General features: G+C 49.5%; 1 protein-coding gene across 1 annotated transcript; it reads right to left on the bottom strand.

The window, feature by feature from the left end:
• Window positions 1-915, bottom strand: LOC143925203 (taste receptor type 2 member 4-like). The gene has a single exon (XM_077449800.1). The coding sequence runs from the start codon at window positions 913-915 to the stop codon at window positions 1-3; it is 915 nt and encodes a 304-aa protein (XP_077305926.1).
• Window positions 916-22,638: the final 21,723 nt, after the last annotated feature.

Consider the following 22,638-nt stretch of genomic DNA (forward strand, 5'->3'; position numbering starts at 1 on the left):
TCATTGGCTGACATTGGTCCCAGTTCCGGCCTCCCAAGCATTTCCAGCACAGAACATTTGTAAAAACCTCTTCTTCAACTTGCGGCTGGACTGGATAATAATGGCGACTTCTGCCAATGGAAAGGTAACAGCCAATAACCAGATACTGAATTGTGCGGTCCCATTCGAGAAATTGAAGAAAGACAATCCCATGAGTTTAACTATCTCGGAGACGTTGACAATGACAGAGAGGACAAGAAATAATATCATGGTTCTCACGGCACTGACATGAGCCTGGAGGTTTGGAGGAGCAAATCCCGAGTCATTCTTCTTCACCTTCCAGATATGTCTGAAGAGGGAGGACATGGTCACCACGAGGGAGCCGAGGGTCATCAGGAAGGGCAGAAAGGAACAGAGACAGCTCATCGCTATTACGGTGAAGTCAGAAATGAAGACTTCAAATCTGGGGAATATGTTACTTAGGGTGGAGTTTTCATCAGCGATTTGGACATTGAGATACCAGACTGACTGGACAGGCAGGATAAAAGACACAACCGCAGAGAGGAAGAGCAGGTGAGGCAAGAAGGACACGAGGATCCTCTTCATCCAGGTAAAGAGTCGGTGTGCCATGTTGGTGATGGTGGTACAATAATAGGCGCAGAGCCAGGCAATGAGCCAACAGCTGAACTTTAAGTGGAAAGGGACGATGACCATCATTGCATGATACAACGTGGCAACTTGAGAAATAAAGAATAATGTACCAATGGAAGTCCCGAGTGTGATTCCGTGCAAGCTAATGTTAATGGCTCCCGTGATCAGCTGGATGAGGCTGGAAGGGTTCAGCTTTATCCCCTTTCTGAAGCTTTTCAAGTGGAAGACAAAAATTAAAAAGTTGAGGTAGAAGGACAGAAGGCCTTCTAAGACATAAACGGACATGCAGACTATAGCGAGCGGCATCATTTTCAGTTCTGCTGCTCTCCTCCGTCCCACCAGAAAATAATTCAATTCACAACGTCCCGGCGTGTTTACTGACGTTTAAGTAATGCAAATAATTGCCTCTCCGATCTACATTATAGAGCAATATGATACTAGAGCGCGTCCATCGGCGGGTGTGCCGAGCTGACAAGGCTGAAGAACTTTTCTTTATTATTATTATTTTTTCAATTTTAACACAAAACCCTTTGGACATTCCTGATGCCTATCATTAATGAAATGTCATAAAGTTGACCTGTCATAAGATATTTTTTTTTTCAAGGTAAGTACATGCATTCTGCAGCCTCTCACCTTCTACAACGTCTGCTCACTGGGAGGAGAGGAGACCAAGGAATGAATGGTTGATGTGACCTTGTTGGGGATACTGGTCTGCTCAACTACTGGAGGCAGGGCCGCTGATAGAAATCATGGGGCCAGGCATGTACTGGCCATAGGGACTATAGGGAGTTTCCCGGTGGGCCGATGGCTCAGTGGGCCGGTTCCAGTGACAGCCAGTGGCATCACTGGGGGGGGACTTTTGGGGCTATAGCCCCGAATCTAGGGCCCATAGCCCTGAGTCGGTCCAGGAGTCCCCAATCACAGGGTCCCAGCCCACTACCCGCCCTCTTTCTGGTGACCCTAATGTAAGGAGGTGCTGTCTGGGGACCCTGATGTAAGAGAGAGGCTCTTTGTCGACCCGGATGTAAGGGGGGGCTCTGCGGGGACCTGGATGTAAGGGGTTGGCTCTCTAGGGACCCTGATGTAAGGCGGATGATCTCTGGGGACTCTGATGTAAGAGGGGCTCTCTGGGGACCCTGATGTAAGGAAAAGGCTATATGGGGACCCTGATGTAAGGGGAGGCTCTCTGGGGACCCTGATGTAAGTGGGGGGCTCTCTGGGGACCCAGATGTAAGGAGTGGCCCTCTGGGGACCCTGATGTAATGGGAGGCTCCCTGGGGACCCTGATGTAAGTGGGGGGCTCTCTGGGGACCCAGATGTAAGTGGGGGGCTCTCTGGGGACCCAGATGTAAGGAGGGGCCCTCTGGGGACCCTGATGTAAGGGGAAGGCTATATGGGGACCCTGATGTAAGGGGAGGCGCTCTGGGCACCCTGATGTAAGTGGAGGGCTCTCTGGGGACCCTGATGTAAGGGGGGTTCTCTAGGGGCTTTTTTGCCCAATTGCATACAGTTTATATACTGTTTTTTGCGTGTTTGCAAAATTAAAGTGGGCCGGTCTGGATGAAGTCCAGGGCCAAATTTTTGTCCCAGTCCAGCCCTGCCATGGGGCCCCGTACAGCTTACCTGACGGGGCCCCCTTCAGCTCCACCCTGGCCTCGCCCCTGGTCCCTCCTTCAGCCCCGCCCTGCCCCTGCCCCCCCCCCCAGACCCCACTTTGAAACAAATGCAGGTTTGTCTACAAGTGATAGGCATGGGTGGCACTGTCTGCCACACATTATGGCATTGGCGGCATGGGTGACACTGTCTGTAGCACATTATGGCATTGGCGGCATTGGCGGCATTGGCGGCACTGTCTGTAGCACATTACGGCATTGCCAGCACGGGTGACACTGTCTGTAGCACATTACGGCATTGGCGGCACGGGTGGCACTGTCTCTGCAGGCAGCACGTGCGTTATGGGCCATAATGCATGTTCTACTGGCAAACAGTGCCGCCAATGCCTTAATGTGCTGCAAACAGTGCCAGCCGTGACACTAATGGCATAACGCATGTGCTACTTGCTGACAGCGCCACCCATGCCACCAATGCCATATTGTGCTGCAGACAGTGCCACCCATGCCGCCAATGGCATGCCATTGGCAGCATGGGTGGCACTGTCTCTGCAGGCATCACATGCGTTATGACATTAGCGTCATGGGTGGCACTGTCTGCAGCACAATATGGCATTGGCGGCATGGGTGGCACTGTCTGCAGGCAGCACATGTCTTATGGGCCATAACGCATGTGCTACCTGCAGAGAGTGCCACCCATGCCGCCAATGCCATATTCTGCTGCAGACAGTGCCACCCATGAAGAGGCATTCTTTCGCACCCGAAATAGAGGAAATAGTCCCTCCCCTGCCGCCACCTAGTCTGCAGGGGGGGGGGGGTGGTGGGGGTTATTTGGTTGGTAGTTGATTCAGACGGACTCTGATCGGCCATGGCTGGAGGATTTCTTTTATATTAATTATTTATCTGCTCAGCTTGCCTGGGCCCCCCTGCTGGCCAGGCCAGGTACAACAGGGCCAGTTGTACTGGCCTATCAGTGGCCCTGACTGGAGGTAATGGGTGGTGTGCTGGTTCCTCTGAGGTTTTGTGGTGTGCGCATTGAGGTTAAGACATTCCGACAACAAAATCCATGGATTTTTTTTCCAACGGATTTTGGCTCAAACCTGCCTTGCATACACACTATCACACAAAGTTGCCGGAATTTCCGAACCACAAGAACGCGGTGACGTACAACGCGTACGTCGGCACTAGAAAGAGGAAGTTCAATACCCAGTGCGCTACCCTTTGGGCTCCTTCTGCTAATCTGGTGTTAGTAGAAGTTTGGTGAGAGACGATTCGCACTTTTCAGTCTCCTGCTTTTACGATCGTTCCTGCTCCTCCAGTCAAGAACGCGGCGACGTACAACCAGGGGCAGACTGACAACTCATGGGGCCTCCGGGCAATAGGAGATTATGGGGCCACACAGTATACACAAACACACACACAGTATACAATCACACAGGTTACACATACATGTACACACAGTATACAATCACACAGTATACACAGATATCTTTCTATTGACTGAGAAGGTACTGGAGAGAGGTTTACTGAGGCTGGCAACCCTGATGGGGCCCCTCTTGTGGTCCAGGGCCCTCGGGCAGTGCCCGAGTGGCCGAATGGTCAGTCCGCCCCTGCGTACAACACATACGACGAGCCAAGAAAAATGAAGATCAATAGACAGTGCGGCTCTTCTGCTTGATTCATCGGAATTGTGTACACACACTCGGGCAGCACAGTGGTGTAGTGGTTAGCACTTTCACCTAGCAGTAAAAAGGGTTGCTGGTTCAAATCCCGACCACAACACTATCTGCCTGGAGTTTGCATGTTCTCCCTGTGCCTGCGTGGGTTTCCTCCGGGTACTCCGGTTTCCTCCCACACTCCAAAGACATGCTGGTAGGTTAATTAGACCCTGTCCAAAAAAAAAAAGAATTGGCCATAATATGTGTATGTGTATGTCAATGTTGTAAGTGTGTCGGGACTCTACAGGTTAAAGGACCGCATAAATAGCTGCAGATGGACACCGGTGGCAAGAAAAAGCGCCCAGAGGCGATTCAGTTCGTATAGGTAGCGCTATATAAGTCATTCATTCATTCACACTCGGAATTTCCGACAAGTCTTCTTGTCAGAAAATTTGAGAACCAGCTCTCAAGCATTTGTTGTCGGGAATTCGGCCCATATACGGCCCATAAGGCTACCACTTTTTTTCAGGGCACCTAGAGATGATATTGGATTCATTTTAGAGAATGTAAGAAGGGCTTGTGTCAGGGAAGGCTTACCCATGAAGCAAACAATGTTGCCAGGCACATAAGTCTGCACGGGCACAGGCCAGCAAGTGTCCGAGCAGATGTGCGCGCACACACGTGTGCATGCGCATGCTTGGGCGTGGACCTGTCACCATGCTGGTGCCAAACAGGATATTTAAGCAGGGCTGCGGCATTGGTTCATTGCTGTATGATCCACAGCGCTCCATGTATTCAGTTGACTGTACCTGAGTTCAGTTTCTGATCCGGCTTGCCTCTGACCACGCTTGAACACTACCTGCCCTGACCTTGGCTTGTTCCTGGAATCTGCTGTTTCCCCCTGTCTTTGCCTGATCTGTTTCACCCTTGCTTACCTCTGCCTGTTTCCTGACTATTCTTCTACCTGATCTGACTGTCTACTACCGACCCAGTGTGCCTAACCCTGCATCTTGCTCCTCCAGTCTGCCACAGTTCCTCCTGATCGGCATGCTCCCATCTGCTTCTTGCCTGTTTGCCCAAGCTCCTGCCAGTGTGCTACCAGCCAGCTCTGGGGTCTTCTGCATCTGTCTACTGTCAGCTGCCTCTGTCTTCTGGCTCATTTCTGGTGGAGCATCAGCTTGCTGGACTTATGGCAACTTACTACAGGCGCTCATACCTCACCATGATCTCACAGTTGCTCTCTCACTTCCAGTGGTTACTGAGCTAGAGCTGTTGGAGAGGCCTTCCTCTTCACGTCAGGCTCTATAACCAGGTACATGACTGCTTGCTATGGCATAGTATATGACTACTGAAACCCTTCAATTAAGCAGTTGAAGATGATTAGGAAAGCAATTTGCCATTTCAGCTGAGGGAATATTCTGCTGGGATGTTCAATGGTGCTCAGTAGAGATGAGCTTCGAGTTCGAGTCAAACCCATGTTCGACTCAAACATCGCCTGTTTGGGTGTTTGTCGAATTGCGAACATTATGGGCCGTTTGCGCCAAATTAGAGTGGCGCACCACGGCCCATAATTCACTGCGGCATCGCAGTGCATTACTGGCTGATGATTGGCCAAGCATTCACTATGACCCACATGCTTGGTCAATAACAGCACGTCTGTGTCCATGGTGGCTTTGGCCAATTATGGCTCAGGGGGTTTAGTACATGCCCCACACTATAGTGTAGTGTGTTGCGGCGGCGGAGAGAGAAAGACAGAGAGACAGTGTAATTTGATTTAAGTTAGATAGAGTAGGCAGGCGAGTCAGTTAGCTGCAGTTACAGTGTATGGAGGATAGATATGCATCCTAGTTGTTGTGTGTATGTGTTGTAGGCATAAACGTGAGCCCAAAGAGAGGGGATGCCCAAGAAAGACAGCAATCTGGCAGTCATATTGTACCAGCTGCAACCAGGGCTGGACTGGGACAGAAATTTGGCTCTGGACTTCACCCAGACCGGCCCACTTACATTTTGAGTGTCCCATCAGCACTCCCTTACAACAGAGTGTCCCATCAGCATCCCCCTTACATCAGAGTGTCCCATTACCAGCCCCCTTACATCAGAGTGTCCCATCACCAGCCCCCTTACATCAGAGTGTCCCATCACCACCCCCTTACATCAGAGTGTCCCATTACCAGCCCCCTTACATCAGAGTGTCCCATTACCAGCCCCCTTACATCAGAGTGTCCCATCACCACCCCCTTACATCAGAGTGTCCCATTACCAGCCCCCTTACATCAGAGTGTCCCATCACCACCCCCTTACATCAGAGTGTCCCATTACCAGCCCTCTTACATCAGAGTATCCCATGTGCAGCCCCCTTAAATCAGAGTGTCCCATCACCACTCCCTTAAATCAGAGTGGCCCACTGAGCCATCGGCCCACCGGGAAACTCCCGATAGTCCCAATGGCCAGTACATGCCTGGCTGCAACATAGGTTTGCTCCAGTAATGAAGAAGGACAGGATGATGAGGTCAATGACTCCACGTGGGTGCCTGATAGGAGAGAGGAGGAGGAGAAGGAGGAGGAGGCATATTTCCAACGAGCCAGCTTAAGGGCAGCACACTGACTGCATCACATCGCAGAGCTCTGCATGCCTGTGCGCGTTATTCCAAAAGTTCTTTGGTGTGGGCCTTTTTTGAGACAAGTGCATCAGATCGCACTGCTGCTATTTGCAACATATGTCTCAAGCGTATCTCGCGTGGCCAAAACATCAGCCGCTTGGGCACCACATGCTTGACCAGACATATGTTGACCTGCCATGCAGCTCGTTGGCAAGCGTACCTAAAAGACCCACACCAAAGAACAAAGCGGACCTCTCCTTGCTCCTCATAGGCTGGGATCTCCAACCCCACTAGACCTTCAGTCCTCTCTGAAATCTGCTCTGAGAGGAATGAAGGTGTAGAATTAGGTGTGTCACAGCCAAGTATTGGTATCACCGATGTCAGATTGTACCAGGCAAATGTCCCTGCCCCAGCTGCTGCACCGCCGAAAAGTTCACTCCCAGCCATCCACATGCCCAGCGGTTGAATGCTAGCTTGGCTAAATTGCTAGCACTTCAACTGCTGCCTTTTCAGTTGTTAGACTCGGCCTCCTTCCGTGAGTTTGTGGAATGTGCAGTTCCCCAGTGGCAGGTTCCCAAACGTCACTTTTTCTCACGGAATGCGATTCCGGCTCTCTACCGGCATGTGGAAGGCAATGTCCTTGCCTCGCTGGACAGGGCGGTCAGCGGTAAGGTGCATATTACCGCTGACTCATGGTCCAGAAGGCATGGACAGGGACGTTACCTATCTTTCACGGTGCATTGGGTGACTGCTGGCAGATGGGAAGGATGCAGGACAAGGTGCAGTAGTGTTGGGGGTTGTTCTGCCACCACGCCTCCAAAATGCTACTTCTGGTGATTCTGACACACCTCTCTCCTCCACCCCCTCCTCTTCTTCTTCCTCCATGGCCTCTTCCTGTGCTCTGTCCTCAGAACCAGCGGTGCTCTGTAGGTGTTCAAGGAGTTACGCAGACAAAAATATGCCATGCGGTGCTTGAGCTGGTGTGCTTGGGGGACAGGAGCCACACTGGGGCAGAGATTCTCTCAGCTCTGCAGGGGCAGGCTCAAAGGTGGTTGACGCCACGCCAGCTTAAGCCAGGAATGGTGGTTTGCAACAATGGCACCAACCTCCTCTCTGCCCTCCGACAGGGACACTTCACCCATGTTCCCTGTGTGGCTCATGTCCTTAACTTGGTGGTGCAGTGGTTCTTGGGCAGGTACCCGGGCTTACAGGATGTCCTGAGGCCAGGCCAGGAAAGTTTGCGTGCATTTCCGCCGGTCATATAACACCGGTGCTCGGCTGGCTGAGCTCCAAAAGGAATTTAACCTGACCAAGAACCACCTAATCTGTGACATGCCCACCAGGTGGAACTCAATGTTGGCCATGCTGCAGCGGCTGCACAGGCAGCAGAGGGCCATCAATGAGTACCTGTGTGACTACGGCACCAGGACAGGGTCAGAGGAGCTTGTTTTTTTCCCCACTCCAGTGGCTATGATCAGGGATGCATGCACTGTCTTGTCACCATTAGAGGAGGCCACGAAGATGGTGAGCAGTGACAGTGCATGCATCAGTGACACTGTCCCTCTTGTCCACCTGTTGGAGCATACGCTGCGTGGAGTAATGGACAGGGCACTTGAGGCAGAACAGAGGGAGGAAGAGGAGGACTTCCTTATCTCTCAAGACCCCCTTTATCCAGACAGTGTTCCTGCTGTCCCGCTGATCACACAGAAAGAGGAGGAGGAGGAGGATGATGATTGTGTCGGCATGGAGGTGGAGCCTAGCACTCAGCATCAGCAGCAGTCTTCAAGGGATCATTTACAGTCCCAAGAAACACGTGGACTTGTATGTGGCTGGGAGGAGGTAGCTGTGGAACATGTTGTCCTTAGTGACCCAGAGGACTCCGGACCGAATGCCTCAACAAACCTATGCTGCATGGCCTCCCTGATCTTGCAAAGCCTGCGGAAGGATCCTTGTATTTGTGGTATCAAGAAGAGGGATCATTACTGGCTGGCAACCCTCCTTGATCCAGGTTACAAGGGTAAGGTTACAGACCTTATCTTGCCATTGCAGAGGGAGCAGAGGATGAAACCTCTTCAGGAGGCCTTGCAGAAAGGCCTGTGCAACACGTTACCAGAGACTGGGAGGTTACAAATTCCTGGTCTTGGACAACGTGTTGCTGAGGCTTTGGTCAGTCACAGAAGGAGCGGTGGAGAAGGTGGCCATCTGACCGATGCGTTCAGACAATTTTTTAGTCCGCAGCCCCAAGGTATGATCGGTTCCAGCAACCATCGCCAGCGTCTGATTTACATGGTGCAGGAATACCTAGGGGCAAGGTCAGACTTGGACACCTTTCCCACTGAAAAACCTCTGGGTTACTGGATCTTGAGGATGGATCACTGGCCAGAGCTTGCACAGTAGGGATGAGCTCAGTGTTTGACTCGAACGCGGGCCATTCGCCTGTTCGGCGAATTAAGAACTTTGTGGACCATTCGCACCAAATTCGTGTGGCACGAACGGCCCACAATGCACTACGCCATCGCAGTGAATTGCTGGCTCATGATTGCCCAAACATGCACTGTGACCCCGCATGCTTGGCCAATCACATCGCTGGCAGTGAGGAGAGCCATAATTGGCCACTGGCAGGATGCCTGTGGCCAATTATAGCTCAGGGGGGTTTAGTACACGCCCCACACTATATAAGACCACCAGCGCGGCCGCCTTGTGTAGTGTGTTTCAACCCCACTAGACCTTCAGTACTCTCTGAAAACTGCACTGACAGGAATTAAGGTGTAGAATTAGGTGTGTCACAGCCAAGTACTTGCGGGCACTCTGCTAGCAGTACACCGATGTCCGATTGTAGCAGGCAACTTTCCCTGCCCCAGCTGCTGGACCATCGAAAGAAGTTCACTCCCAGCCAATTCACATGCCCAGCGGTTGAATGCTAGCTTGGCTAAATTGCTAGCACTTCAACTGCTGCCTTTTCAGTTGGTAGTCTCGGCCCCCTTCCATGAGTTTGTGCAATGTACGGTTCCTCAGTGGCAGGTTCCCAAACGCCACTTTTTCTCACGGAAGGCGATTCCGGCTCTCTACCGGCATGTTTAAGGCAATCGCTGGACAGGAGCGGTTAGCGGTAAAGTGCATATTACCACTGACTCATGGTCCAGCAGGCATGGACAGGGATGTTACCTGTCTTTCACGGCCCATTGGGTCACTCTTCTGGCAGCTGGGAAGGATGCAGGACAAGGTGAAGTAGTGTTGGAGGTTGTTCCACCACCACGCCTCCAAAATGCTACTACTGGTTGTGACACACCTCTCTCCTCCACCCCCTCCTCTTCTTCTTCCTCCATGGCCTCTTCCAGTGTTTTGTCCTCAGAACCAGCGGTGCTCGGTAGGCGTTCCAGGGGCTACGCAAGTATGCAGGCAAAAAGATGTCATGCCGTGCTTGCGCTGGTTTGTTTGAGGGACAGGAGCCACACTGATATTTTTTCAGCTCTGCAGGGGCAGGCCGAGAGGTGGTTGACGCCATGCCAGCTTAAGCCAGGAATGGTGGTTTGCGACAATGGCACCAACCTCCTCTCCGCCCTCCAACAGGGACAACTGACCCATGTGCCCTGTGTGGCTCACGCCCTTAACCTGATGGTGCAGCGGTTATTAGGTAGGTACCCGGGCTTACAGGATGTCTTCAGGCAGGCCAGAAAAGTCTGTGTGCATTTCCGCCAATCATATAATGCCAGTGCTCAGCTGACTGAGCTCCAAAAGGAGTTGAACCTGCCCAAGAACCGCCTTATGTGGAGCTCAACGTTGGCCATGCTGCAGCGGCTGCACATGCAGCAGAGTGCCATCAATGAGTACCTATGCGACTACGGCACCAGGACAGGGTCAGGGGAGCTCTGCTTTCTTCACCATGCCAGTGGGGCATGATCAGGGGTGCATGCACGGTCCTGTCACCATTTGAGGAGGCCACGAGGATGGTTAGCAGTGACAGTGCATGCATCAGTGACACTGTACCTCTTGTCCACCTGTTGGGGCATACGCTGCGTGGAATAATGGACAGGGCACTTGAGGCAGAACAGAGGCAGGAAGAGGAGGACTTCCTTGCCTCGCAAGGCCCCTTTTATCCAGACAGTGTTCCTGCTGTGCCACCCATCACACAGGAAGAGGATGAGGAGGAGGAAGAGGAGGAGGAGGATGATTGTGTCAGCATGGAGGTGGAGCCTGGCACTCAGCATCAGCAGCAGCAGTCTTTTAGGTATGATTTACAGTCCCAAGAAACCCGTGGACTTGTATGTGGCTGGGAGGAGGTGGCTGCGGATCATGTTGTCCTTAGTGACCCAGAGGATTCCGGACCGAATGCCTCAGCTAACCTACGCTGCATGGCCTCCCTGATCCTGAAAAGCCTGCGGAAAGATCCTCATATTCTTCAGATCAATGAGAGGGACCATTACTGGCTGGCCACTCTCCTTTATCCACGGTACAAGGGTAAGGTTGCCTACCTTATCTTGCCGTCGCAGAGGGAGCAGAGGATGAGACATCTCCGGGAGGCCTTGCAGAAAGGTCTGTGCAACGCGTTCCCAGAGACTGGGAGGTTACAAACTCCTGGTCCTGGACAACGTGTTGCTGAGGCTTCGGTCAGAAGGAGCGGTGGAGAAGGTGGCCGTCTGACTGATGCATTCAGACAAATTTTTAGTCCGCAGCCCCAAGGTATGATCGATTCCAGCAACCATCGCCAGCGTCTGCTTTACACGGTGCAGGAATACCTAGGGGCAAGGTCAGACTTGGACACCTTTCCCACCGAAAATCCTCTGGCTTACTGGGTCTTGAGGATGGATCACTGACCAGAGCTTGCACAGTATGCAATTGAGCTACTGGCCTGTCCTGCATCCAGCGTTCTTTGGGAACGCACCTTCAGTGCTGCTGGTGGCTTTGTTACCGATCACAGGGTGCGCCTGTCCACTGAATCAGTTGATCGACTGACCTTCGTCAAGATGAATCAGTCTTGGATCACCCACAGCTACCAAGCACCTGAAGCTGATGTAACCGAATAATTTTTTTTGAAATGTCACATCCCTTCAAGACTGCCTATGCTGATGCTGAGTGACTGTCCTGTTATGTTCACTGACTATACTCTTTCTCCTCAATGATCCTGCTGATAGCTTGGAAGAACATTTTTGGTTCTGGGTGAAGCCACCAGTGCCTAAGGCCCAATTTTTCTGCCCCTGTTTAACAGGTGCATGTAATTACAATTCTTGATATAATATTTCACAGGAGGGCCCCTTCCTGTGCCCACCCAGAGTAACTGTGAGGACTTATAGTGTTGTAGCACCAGCACCACAACCACCAAAGGCCCAATTTTTCTACCACTGTTCAACAATGGCATGTAATTACAATTCTTGATATAATAGTTCACAGCAGGGCGCTCCAGCGCCCACCAAGAGTTACTTTGAGGGCTTACAGTGTTGTGGCAACACCAACACCTTAGGGCCACATTTCTGCAGAGCATATAGGGCAGGCAAAACGGAAGGAGACAGCAGGAAGTGAGATGAAATCTACCTCTAGGAAGGGAAATTCTCTCCTGTTAGGCCGCGTACACACGCGGGGACTGTTCGCCCAACTTTGTCCGTCAAACAGTTTCGGCAAACAGTCCGCTCAAAATTAGCATGGACGGACATGGCCACACACGACGGACGAACAGTTTGCTGAAACCGTGCGCGATGACGTGAACGGCACGTACGACGGGACGAAAAATACGACGTCCTATACACTGCATTATAACTTTCGGCGTGTAAATCCTTTCTGAGCATGCGCGGAACTTAGTTTGACGAACAAGCCTACACACGAGGGGACTGTTCGCTGAAACAAGGTTTCAGCGGACAGTTTTTCGGAATTTCCGAAAAACCTTGTTCAGCGGACTGTTCGCTGAAACTGTCCGCTGAAAGCCCACACACGAGTGGACTGTCCGCCGAAACACTGTTCAGCGGACAAAGTTGGGCGAACAGTCCCCGCGTGTGTACGCGGCCTAAGAGTTGATATGGGAAAAACGTGTCCCCTTTCCACTGATGCTTTATCCCAATCCTTGTTTCACTAAAAACCCCAAATTTTCAAAAAAACATTTGTCATTGGGACAGAAAGTTAGGTGAAATCTTCTGAAGAGGTGCACAGACAGCAAAACAAAGTTATAGGGGTCAGGGGCGGATCCAGAGTCCAGTCTCGGGAGGGGCACTTCTATAAAATATGTTTTTTTGGGGGCAATTTATATGGGAAATGGCTGGTATTGGCACTTCAATCATTACGGCACCATGGTTGTTATGGTGTCAGGATGATTGAAGCACATTATTTCTATTAATACATTGTAATATAAAATTAAATGGTTCAACTCACCATAATGCAGAATCAATGGGAGCCCTGAGGGTGTCTTTCGCCATGTCGCCTGCCACCAAATGCGGATTGTCACTTGCCACGTCACTTTTCACCAAATGCGGATTGTCACTTGTCACCAAATACGGATTGCTACTCGCCACGTAGCCTGCCACACATTGCGGATTGTCACTTGCCACATAGCCTGCCACACATTGCGGATTGCCGCCTGCCACACATTGCGGATTGCCGCCTGCCACACATTGCGGATTGCCGCCTGCCACACATTGCGGATTGACACGTAGCCTGCCACACATTGCAGATTGTCACTTGCCGCGTCGTCTGCCACACATTGCGGATTGCCACTTGCCACGTCACCTACCACACATTGCGGATTGTTTTTCTCAAAAAATATGGAGCAGAATACAGATTGGCCTAAACTGAGGAAGCAATATTTTTTATAGCAAAAGCAAAAAATATTGTTTTTTTATTTTTTTAAATTCTTGCTCTTTTTCTGTTTATATCGCAAAAAATAAAAAATAAAACGCAGAGATGATCAAATGCCACCAAAGCTCTATTTGTGGGAAAAAAAGGACATCAATTTAATTTCGGTACAGCATTGATTGCACAACCGGGCAATTATCAGCCAGTCAAAGTAACGCAGCGCAGGATCACAAGAAATAATCATACATAATGGCACACATGTATTTTGCGATTTGTCACATAACATTCATTTATACTTTTACTCACGTTTAGGCAATTCTTTTGGTAGTCTGGTGAGGGGATGGGTACCGTTCCCATGCAGGAGCAATGGAGTGGAGATGGATGGGATGGATGGATCCAGCAGTAATCTTCTCAATATTCTATGTAGAATTCACTCTGTAGACTGCACTGCACAAACCGGTGGAGAAGATGGAGGAGGTGGGTGGAGCTAAAACTAACTCAGGGGTGGCAGAGCGGAGGCCTGTAGCGTGGACAAGATGGAGGGGGAGCTGGGTGGGTGGGACCAACAACGTCAGGGGCGGACTCCAGAACTAAGATTGTGCCACTCTGCAGGATTCGACTTTGTTTTTTAGCTGAACAGCTCAAATACAGTGACTGTGATTGATTATCACAGTCACTCACTCACTGGCATAACATTGACAGAGTCAGACTCAGTCAGTCTGCTCTGAGCTCTCCCGGCCTGGCTGCTGCTGCTGCCTGATCTGTTCTCTAGGCTCCAGCAGCTCTGCTCCGCTGAGTCTGTGTCTCCCTCCCACGTGACCGGCGTGACCGTGACGTCACTCGTTGCTAGACGCCAGGCGGCCCAGGCGTTAGCAACGAGTGCAGGAGAGAGGCTCCAGCCACCGCTGTTCCTCCTCCTCCTATCTGTCTGCTGGGCGTAATTACAAGTCTCTCGGGCAAAGGAGGCAGTGGCACCGCGCACAGCCACAGTCACACGCGAACGAAGCATTGAGAGCAAGTGAGAATGTGACAATGACATGTCACTGTCTCACTCTCACTGCTACTATCTCGGGGGGGGGGGCAATTGACTCGTTGCCCCCCCCCTGGATCCGCCCCTGATAGGGGTGATAACCCTTCCCTACACAAAAGCTTAAAAATAGATTTTTTGACTGGAGCTACACTTTAAAAATGTACCAGTTCATAATTACAAACAGATTCTACTTAACAACAAATCTACAGTCCCTGTCTTGTTTGCACCACCTTTTTACTGCTTTGGAGAGTACGCCTTTCCTCTTTTTAATTTTGGGTGCGGGGTTACCCTTAATATCCATACAAGACCCAAAGGGCCTGGTAATGGACTGGGGAAGGGGGGGGGGGTACCCATGCTGTTTATTTCACTGATTCTCATCCATATTGCCAGGACCAGACATTACATTAAAACCGCAAGCAGTTTTAAATTACTTTTATTCCTTTAGAAATTTAATTTTGCTCTCGGACTGTTCTAAGCACGGGAAACACGTGGCACTTCACAGGCATACTATAGACACCCCCCAGGTATGATATTTAAAGGAATATTTCACCTTTTATTTTTTCACTTTAAGCGTCATTAAAATCACTGCTCCCGAAAAAACTGTAATTTTTAAAACTTTTATTTGGATTGACCCATGTCCCCTGGGGCAGGACCCCGGGTCCCCAAACACTTTTTAGGACAATAACTTGCATATTAGCCATTAAAATGAGCACTTTAGATTTCGAACGTTCGAGTCCCATAGACTTTAACGGGAGTTCTAAAGTTCATGCAAATTTTTCGCTCCGTTCGCAGGTTCTGGTGCAAACCGAATCGTGGGCGGGGGGGGGGGGGGGGGGGTTTGAGGGGGTGTTCAGCTCATCCCTAGTGCTCAGGTATGATTTGGGCAAATGGAACAGAGACCTTCTTTTCTCACCAAGGAACACATGTAAGCAAGTGTCAACATATTTGTTTTACCTGGTGAACGCATGACCAAGTTGCTTCTAAACCGGGGGGGGGGGGGGGGGAATGTTAATGAGCAAATATGTCTGCACGACCTCCAACAATATGTCTCTGTGTTTTCAGTGAGGCCGTTCACAAAATATATAATTATACAATTTTCTTATTGGGTGAACCCGGACCCATCACACGAGTCCGGCTTTGGTTTTCCAGGCAGTCGGAGAACACGATCCGGAGAGGCAATTTACAGGTCACAGTGGAGATCTCCTCCATCGTTATGGAAATGAAGGATATTTTGATGAGACGTATCGTACTTCATGTCTGTGTTCTTCTTTATACAAATGATCTGTACTGAGCTCCGTGTAATCCTAGTCATGGTGGAGATTCGTGTCACCCGCCGGCACACACCGGAGTCTTTGGATATTGTCAGAGACCAGTTAACAGGGAAGATTTACAGTTGTGAAAATAGAAGTACACCTCATAGAAATGATTGATTTTTTTTTTTCAACACATTTCAAAAGACCAACATTAGGTCTTCATTCAAAAAGTGGCCACAGATAAATGTGACTTACCTGAACTAATGATGCATAGAAATGATTTATTCTCATAAAACAAATGAATGAAAACACAGATTAGTCATGTGGAAAGAGTAAGTACACCCAGGGCCGTCTTTAAAGCGGGGTTCCACCCTAAAGTGGAACCTCCGCTGATCGGATCCCTCCCCCCCTCCGGTGTCACAATTGGCACCTTACAGGGGGGAGGGGGGGGGATACCTGTCAGACAGGTATTTACACCCACTTCCGGGCATAGACTCCCGTGGGAGTCTATGCCTCTTCCTGTCCTGCCGCGCTGTCTGCTGGGGACACACACGGGTCTCAGAGACAGCGCGGACAATTCCTATTGCGCTGCGCGACTCGCGCATGCGCAGTAGGGAACCGGGAAGTGAAGCCGCAACGCTTCACTTCCTGATTCCCTCACCTAGAATGGTGGCGGCAGCAGCCGAGAGCCGAGCGATCGATCGGCCTCGGCATCGCTGGACCCCGGGACAGGTGAGTGTCCATTTATTAAAAGTCAGCAGCTGTAGTATTTATAGCTGCTGGCTTTTAATATTTTTTTTCCCCAGTACAGTCCCGCTTTAATATAGATTGGACCCTGGGTAAAAATGTTCTTGGCCCCCCCACCCCCCCATGCAATTTCCCTCTCCACCTGCTCTGAAACATACAATAAATAGCAGCTAGACCTAAAATCATTTTTCTGTATCAGATCAGGCAGCAATTGCGATTGGTTGCCAGCAGTTACAGCATATCAATTACTGCTTACTGACTAGTTGCTAGAGGTTACAGCACACGTTGCGGCTCACTGATTAGTTGCTAGAGGTTACAGCACACGTTGCGGCTCACTGATTAGTTGCTAGAGGTTACAGCACACGTTGCGGCTCACTGATTAGTTGCTAGAGGTTACAGCACACGTTGCGGCTCACTGATTAGTTGCTAGAGGTTACAGCACATCACCTCCTCACAGCAGGGGAACATGATATACATAGGAATGCCGCCTTTATTTACATATCAATGCCACCAGCCGCAGCAATTTACTTTGTATTGTCGCCGCTATTTACATATGAATGCTGGTTATTTACATGTAAACACAGGGTCTGCAGGTGAGTCACTTGCACACAACAATAGGGCAGAGCTGGGCAGCATTAGTAACATCACTTCACACTGAGATATCTGGACACAGCACAGGAATAAAAACTTCAAGGGACAAGGGAATTTAAACCTGGATAGTTGGCAAGTATGAGGCAGCTGTTTTGGGCCCCACAACAATGACAGGGCCCAATGCAGCTGCCCCTTTTTCCCTGCCTTAAAGCGGGAGTCCACCGGGACTCCGCGTTTTTTTTTTTTTTTTTTAAAAGCCAGCAGCTACAAATACTGCAGCTGCTGACTTTTAAAATAGTGACACTTACCTGTCCAGTGCGCCCGCGATGTCGGCACCCGAAGCCGATCTGTAGATCGTCTGTCGGGTCCTGCCCCCGCCATCTTGGGTATGGGAATCAGGAAATGGAGCCTTTCGGCTTCATTTCCCGGTTCCCTACTGCGCATGCGCGAGTTGCGCTGCGCAATAAGGAAGGTCCCCGCTGCCTCTGGGATCTGTGTGTTTCCCAGCAGGCAGCGGGGCACTTGCGGAAGGGGGCGGGCACTTGCGGAATGGGGCGTAATCTACGCCCCTTTCCGCAGAGAGCTATCCCAGAAGTGGGTGCAGTTACCTGGATTATCCAGGTAACTGCACCCCCCTCCCCCCTGAAAGGTGTCAATTGTGGCGCCGCAGGGGGGGAGGATTCCGATGAGCGGAAGGTCCACTTTAGGGTGGACCTCCACTTTAAAGACGGCCCTCAGTACACCCAAACATTCACCACCAATTCAAGCCCATGAAAATAGAATCCAGTGTTCCATGTTAGGTGCCAATAGTTAGAACCTCATTAGGGAGTGTGCAGCGTGATATTGGGGAAGTGTCATGAGAAAAGTGTAGCAGCGCTGAATAGAGGAGATAATGAATACCCCAATTAATAATGAGCTAAACCAAAATATATGAGAAAATTATATATGACTGATAAATACATCAATAAATCAATCCATAAGTGAATAAATAATGAAATCCATCAAAAAAATAATAGTGATATAAAAAGTTCATATTATCCTGCAAAAAAGTCCTTATAAGGGGCGGGGGGGGGGGGGGGGAGTGTCTAAAATAAAATCACCCTCCTATATAACAATCACTTGAGTGAAACAAATAAATAGTAACGAAGTGAAAAAAGTGTCCCAAAAAAAAGAATAGAATAATATTCCATGATAAATCCACCACCATATCCAGGATGTGACACCTGATAAAACGCAAGCTTACCAACTACCCTGTTTCCCCCTGAAAATAAGACCTAGCGTGATTGTCGGTGATGGCTGCAATATAAGCCCTACCCCCCCTGCAAATAATCCCTACCCTGAAAATAAGACCTACAAGGACTTTAACAGGGCTTATTGGGGGGGGGGGGTGGTAGGGCTTATATTGCAGCCATCACCGACAATCACGCTAGGTCTTATTTTCGGGGGGGGGGGGGAAACAGGGTAGCAAGCTATATGAGCTTGCAACCTGAAACCCGGGCCAGGGCCTCTTTCCAAAAGGGGAACCAAATTTCTCCAATCCCGGATTCGTATCCTAGATGGACAATAATCTCCGGAGGACCCACCAGATGAAACTGATAACTGGGCGAAACCCGTCAGGACCAAGAGGCTCCAAAGGACATTGATACGATGGGTTATTGTTATATAGGAGGGTGATTTTATTTTAGACACCCCCCCCCAGCCTCTTATATGGACTTTTTTGCTTGATAATATGAACTTTTTATATCACAATTAATTTTTTGATGGATTTCATTATTTGTTCACTTATGGATTGATTTATTGATGTATTTATCAGTCATATATCATTTTCTGATGTATTTTGGTTCAGTTCATTATTATTTGGGGTAGTCATTATCTCCTCTATTCAGCGCTGCTACACTTTTCTCTGCTTAATGTTTGTGTGTATCTCACTTTCTAGCGGCTGCTTTTTATTAGTTTAGGTATTTTTGTTTTTACATTTTGGTATTTGGTAATTCACTGTTTCCAGATGTAGGGTCAGGGGTCAGGGGTCAGGGGTCAGGCTTGGAGTCTAGTAGCAAAAATTGTAATTACATGGCCCTGTTAGACAGGGGCAGAAAAATTGGGCCTAGGGTGGTGGTGGTGCCACAACACTGTAAGCCCTCACAGTTACTCTTGTTGGGCGCAGGAACGGGCCCTGAAATATTATATCAAGAATTGTAATTACGTGTGTAGCGGATGGCATTTTGGACGGAATGTCACACGCATGTAAATTTAGTTTTTGTCCTCAGAACAGTAGTGGAGGTTCTGAGGGTTAATTACGTAGGTTGGCCTTCACATCAGTCTGGCCTGGTTGGACGTTTTGAGCATCAACCTTCTTGGAACCAATCAGTGGGTGTGCCGGGCCCCGCTGAGGAGTCTGGGAAGGAGTACTTAAGATGTTGGGGTCACATATTTAGGGAGAGGAGTTTGTGGGACCCATGTGGTCTGTTCTGGTTCCAGGACAGGGGGTAGCCCCGTGAGGGGTCCCAGGGTGTTCGACATCCCGCAACATGTTCCTGTTAGAGGCCCCTGATAGACCCGCCTGGTCTGGGGTGAGGATCCGTCTGTTCCCGAGTCTCAGAACCGGCTGGTCCGAGGCGCAGTAACTGAGGGAGGATTCGGGGTGTCCGGGTGTGCTCTCGGCTTGGAGGGGCACCGCAGCTCGTGGAAGTGACTGGAGGAGGACTCTTCGGAGGAGGGCCGGCAAGTGGCATCCTGAGAAGTGCCTGATTGCTGAGTTGGGAAGGACATTGACCAATCCACACTTTTCCAGTACCGTTGAGGAGACAGAGAACGTTCCAGGTACTGAGGAAAAAGGTTCCTGTTCACCCTTAGTTACAACTTGTACACGCTCAGAGGATTGTTTCAAGTTTTGAGTCAACGTGCCGACTGCCATGATCTCTGGCTAGAGATCCGTTCAGCCTTGAAGTACCCAGCTGCGAGTGGCTACTCTCTGGGTGGAATTAGAGACTTTGCTAGACCTGCAGTTCAAGGTGCCTGAGTTCTTCACCCTGTCCCCTCTGTTCCCTAAGAGAGACGGTGTTATTGGATGTTACCACTGCAGAATAAAACCTTTTAAAAAGGACTTTATCTGTGTCAGCGTTCAAGTTGTTGGGTATCAACCCTGGGAACCCCTAGACGTGGAGGAGCAGGCCAAGAGAAGGTAACCGGTAAGGACAATAAGTCAAGGCCGCCCTGCAACGGGTTATGGCCGCTACACATGTTGCTGTTAAACAGGGGCAGAAAAATTGGGCCTATAGCAGTAGAGAGGCTCCCACCGACTACCATGGTAAGTATACAAGCAGGTCACCCTGGCGGGATAACGCGGGTCTGTGCACTAACGTGTTCACCAAAGCTCCTGATGGTGGGGATGGGTTTGGCTGAATATTAGTTACCAGGTCGCGGTCCTCGGGATCGCCCCACCGGGGGGTGAGCAAGCCGGGGTCCAGTAGCAGATATAGCAAGTAGGGATTAAGCAGAGGGTGTAGTCAGTAAACAAAAAAATGGAACTGGAGCTCAAGTCGAAAAAACGGGACTCCATATGGAAACTCACTGCAGCATTTACAAAAATCAAAGTTTTATTCAACGATTTAATTAGCAGATCAAAACCTTCACCATACCATCAGTAAAAACATTCATGACAACGTTGTCAGGAAAGTAAAGATAAAAAAAAACTTTACTGAACTTTGTATTGCTGTGTGGAAACTTGCAATCACCTACGCCTATTGGCTTGCTGCTCCTTCTCCCCCCTTCTGTTTAGGCTGCTCCTACCGACTTGCTTGCTACATTTGGCGTGAGCTTCTAACCACATGTGTCTCCATGCGCTTCATCGCACCTTCAAGCTTTCAGTAACCAGGGTTAATTTCGGCAGCCGATTTCGATTTTGTTTTAGTCTTAGTCTTAGGACTAAAATGGCATTTTAGTTTTAGTCCCATTTTAGTTAGAGTGGAGTTCCACCTAAAAGTGGAACTTCCGCTCATCTGATTCCCCCCCCCCCGGTGCCCCAATTGGTACTTTTCAGGGGGGGTGCAGATACCTGTATAATACAGGTATCTGCACCCACTTCCAGGAATAGACTCACGCAACTTCCCGCACCCCCCCCCCCCCCCGCTGTCTCCTGGGAAATGCACAGGTCCCAGGAGATAGCGGGACCATTTTGGACGCATGCATGCGCAGTAGGGAACCGGGAAGTGAAGCCGTAACGCTTCACTTCCTAATTCCCTCATGGTGGTGGCAGCAGCCGAAAGAGAGCCGAGCTATTGATCGGCTTCGGGCTTCCGACATCGCTGGAGTCCAGGAAAGGTAAGTGTCCATTTATTAAAAGTCAGCAGCTGCAGTATTTGTAGCTGCTGGCTTTTAATATATATATATTTTTTTAGGTGGACTCCCGCTTTAAGGATGAGCCGAACACCCCCGCCCCCCCCCCAGTTTGGTTCGCACCAGTACATGCGAGCAGGCAAAAGATTTGTGCGAAGCCTGTTAAAGTCTGTGGGACACGAACGTGAAAAATCAAAAGTGCTAGTTTTAAAGGCTTATATGCAAGTTATTGTCATAAAAAGTGTTTGGGGGACCCGGGTCCTGCCCCAGGGGGACATGGATCAATGCAAAAAAAAAGTTTTTTTCAGAGCAGTGATTTTAATAATGTTTAAAGTAAAACAATAAAAGTGTAATATTCCTTTAAATATCGTACCTGGGGGGTGTCTATAGTATGCCTGTAAAGTGGTGCAGTTTTCCCGTGTTTAGAACAGGCTGAGAGCAAAATGACATTTCTAAAGGAAAAAAAGTCATTTAAAACTACTCGTGGTTGTAATGTATTGTCGGGTCTCAGCAATATAGGTGAAAATCATTGGAAAAAAACAGCATGGGTTCCCCCCCCCCCCCAGTCCATTACCAGGCCCTTTGGGTCTGGTATGGATATTAACCACTTCACGACCGGCGCACACCGATGTACGTTGGCAGAATGACACGGGCAGGCATATTGGCGTACAGGTACGTCCATTTTTAAATGCCGCCCTGCCATTGCGTGCGCACCGCCGGCGGCACGCTCTCGTGGCGGTCGGGACCCCCGTGATCATCTCACGAGGCGGCTGAACGAGGAGATGCCGTTGTAAACAGCATCTCCCCATTCTGCCTAGCAACAAGTGACGCTGATCTCTGCTCCATGTGATTGGAGCAGAGATCAGTGTTCACTAAAAGAAAGCCCAGCCCCCCCACAGTTAGAAACACTTAACCCCTACACTGCCACCCCCTGGTTAACCCCTTCACTGCCAGTGTCATTTACACAGGAATCGCTGCATTTGTATAGCACTGATTGCTGTATAAATGACAATGGTCCTAAAAATGTGTAAAAAATGTCCCATGTGTCCGCCATAATGTCGCAGTCACAATAAAAATCGCTGATCGCCGCCATTACTAGTAAAAAAAAAGTATTAATAAAAATGCCATAAAACTATTCCCTATTTTGTAAACGCTATAACTTTTGCGCAAACCAATCAATAATCGCTTATTGCGATTTTTTTTTTTTACCAAAAATATGTAGAAGAATACATATTGGCCTAAACTGAGGGAAAAAAAGTTTTTTTATATATTTTGGGGATATTTATTATAACAAAAAGTAAAAAATAATGCGTTTTTTTCAAAATTGTCGCTCTATTTTTGTTTATAGCGCAAAAAATAAAAACCGCAGAGGTGATCAAATACCACCAAAAGAAAGCTCTATTTATG

This window comes from Lithobates pipiens, unplaced genomic scaffold (assembly GCF_037356315.1).
Source record: "Lithobates pipiens isolate NorthernLeopardFrog02 unplaced genomic scaffold, aLitPip1_a1.2 Scaffold_22, whole genome shotgun sequence".
In the NCBI taxonomy this organism is placed as follows: Eukaryota; Metazoa; Chordata; class Amphibia; order Anura; family Ranidae; genus Lithobates; species Lithobates pipiens.

Excerpts from the sequence above, each read along its gene's own strand:
- LOC143925203 (XM_077449800.1), bottom strand. The coding sequence starts at position 915 with ATGTCCGTTTATGTCTTAGAAGGCCTTCTGTCCTTCTACCTCAACTTT.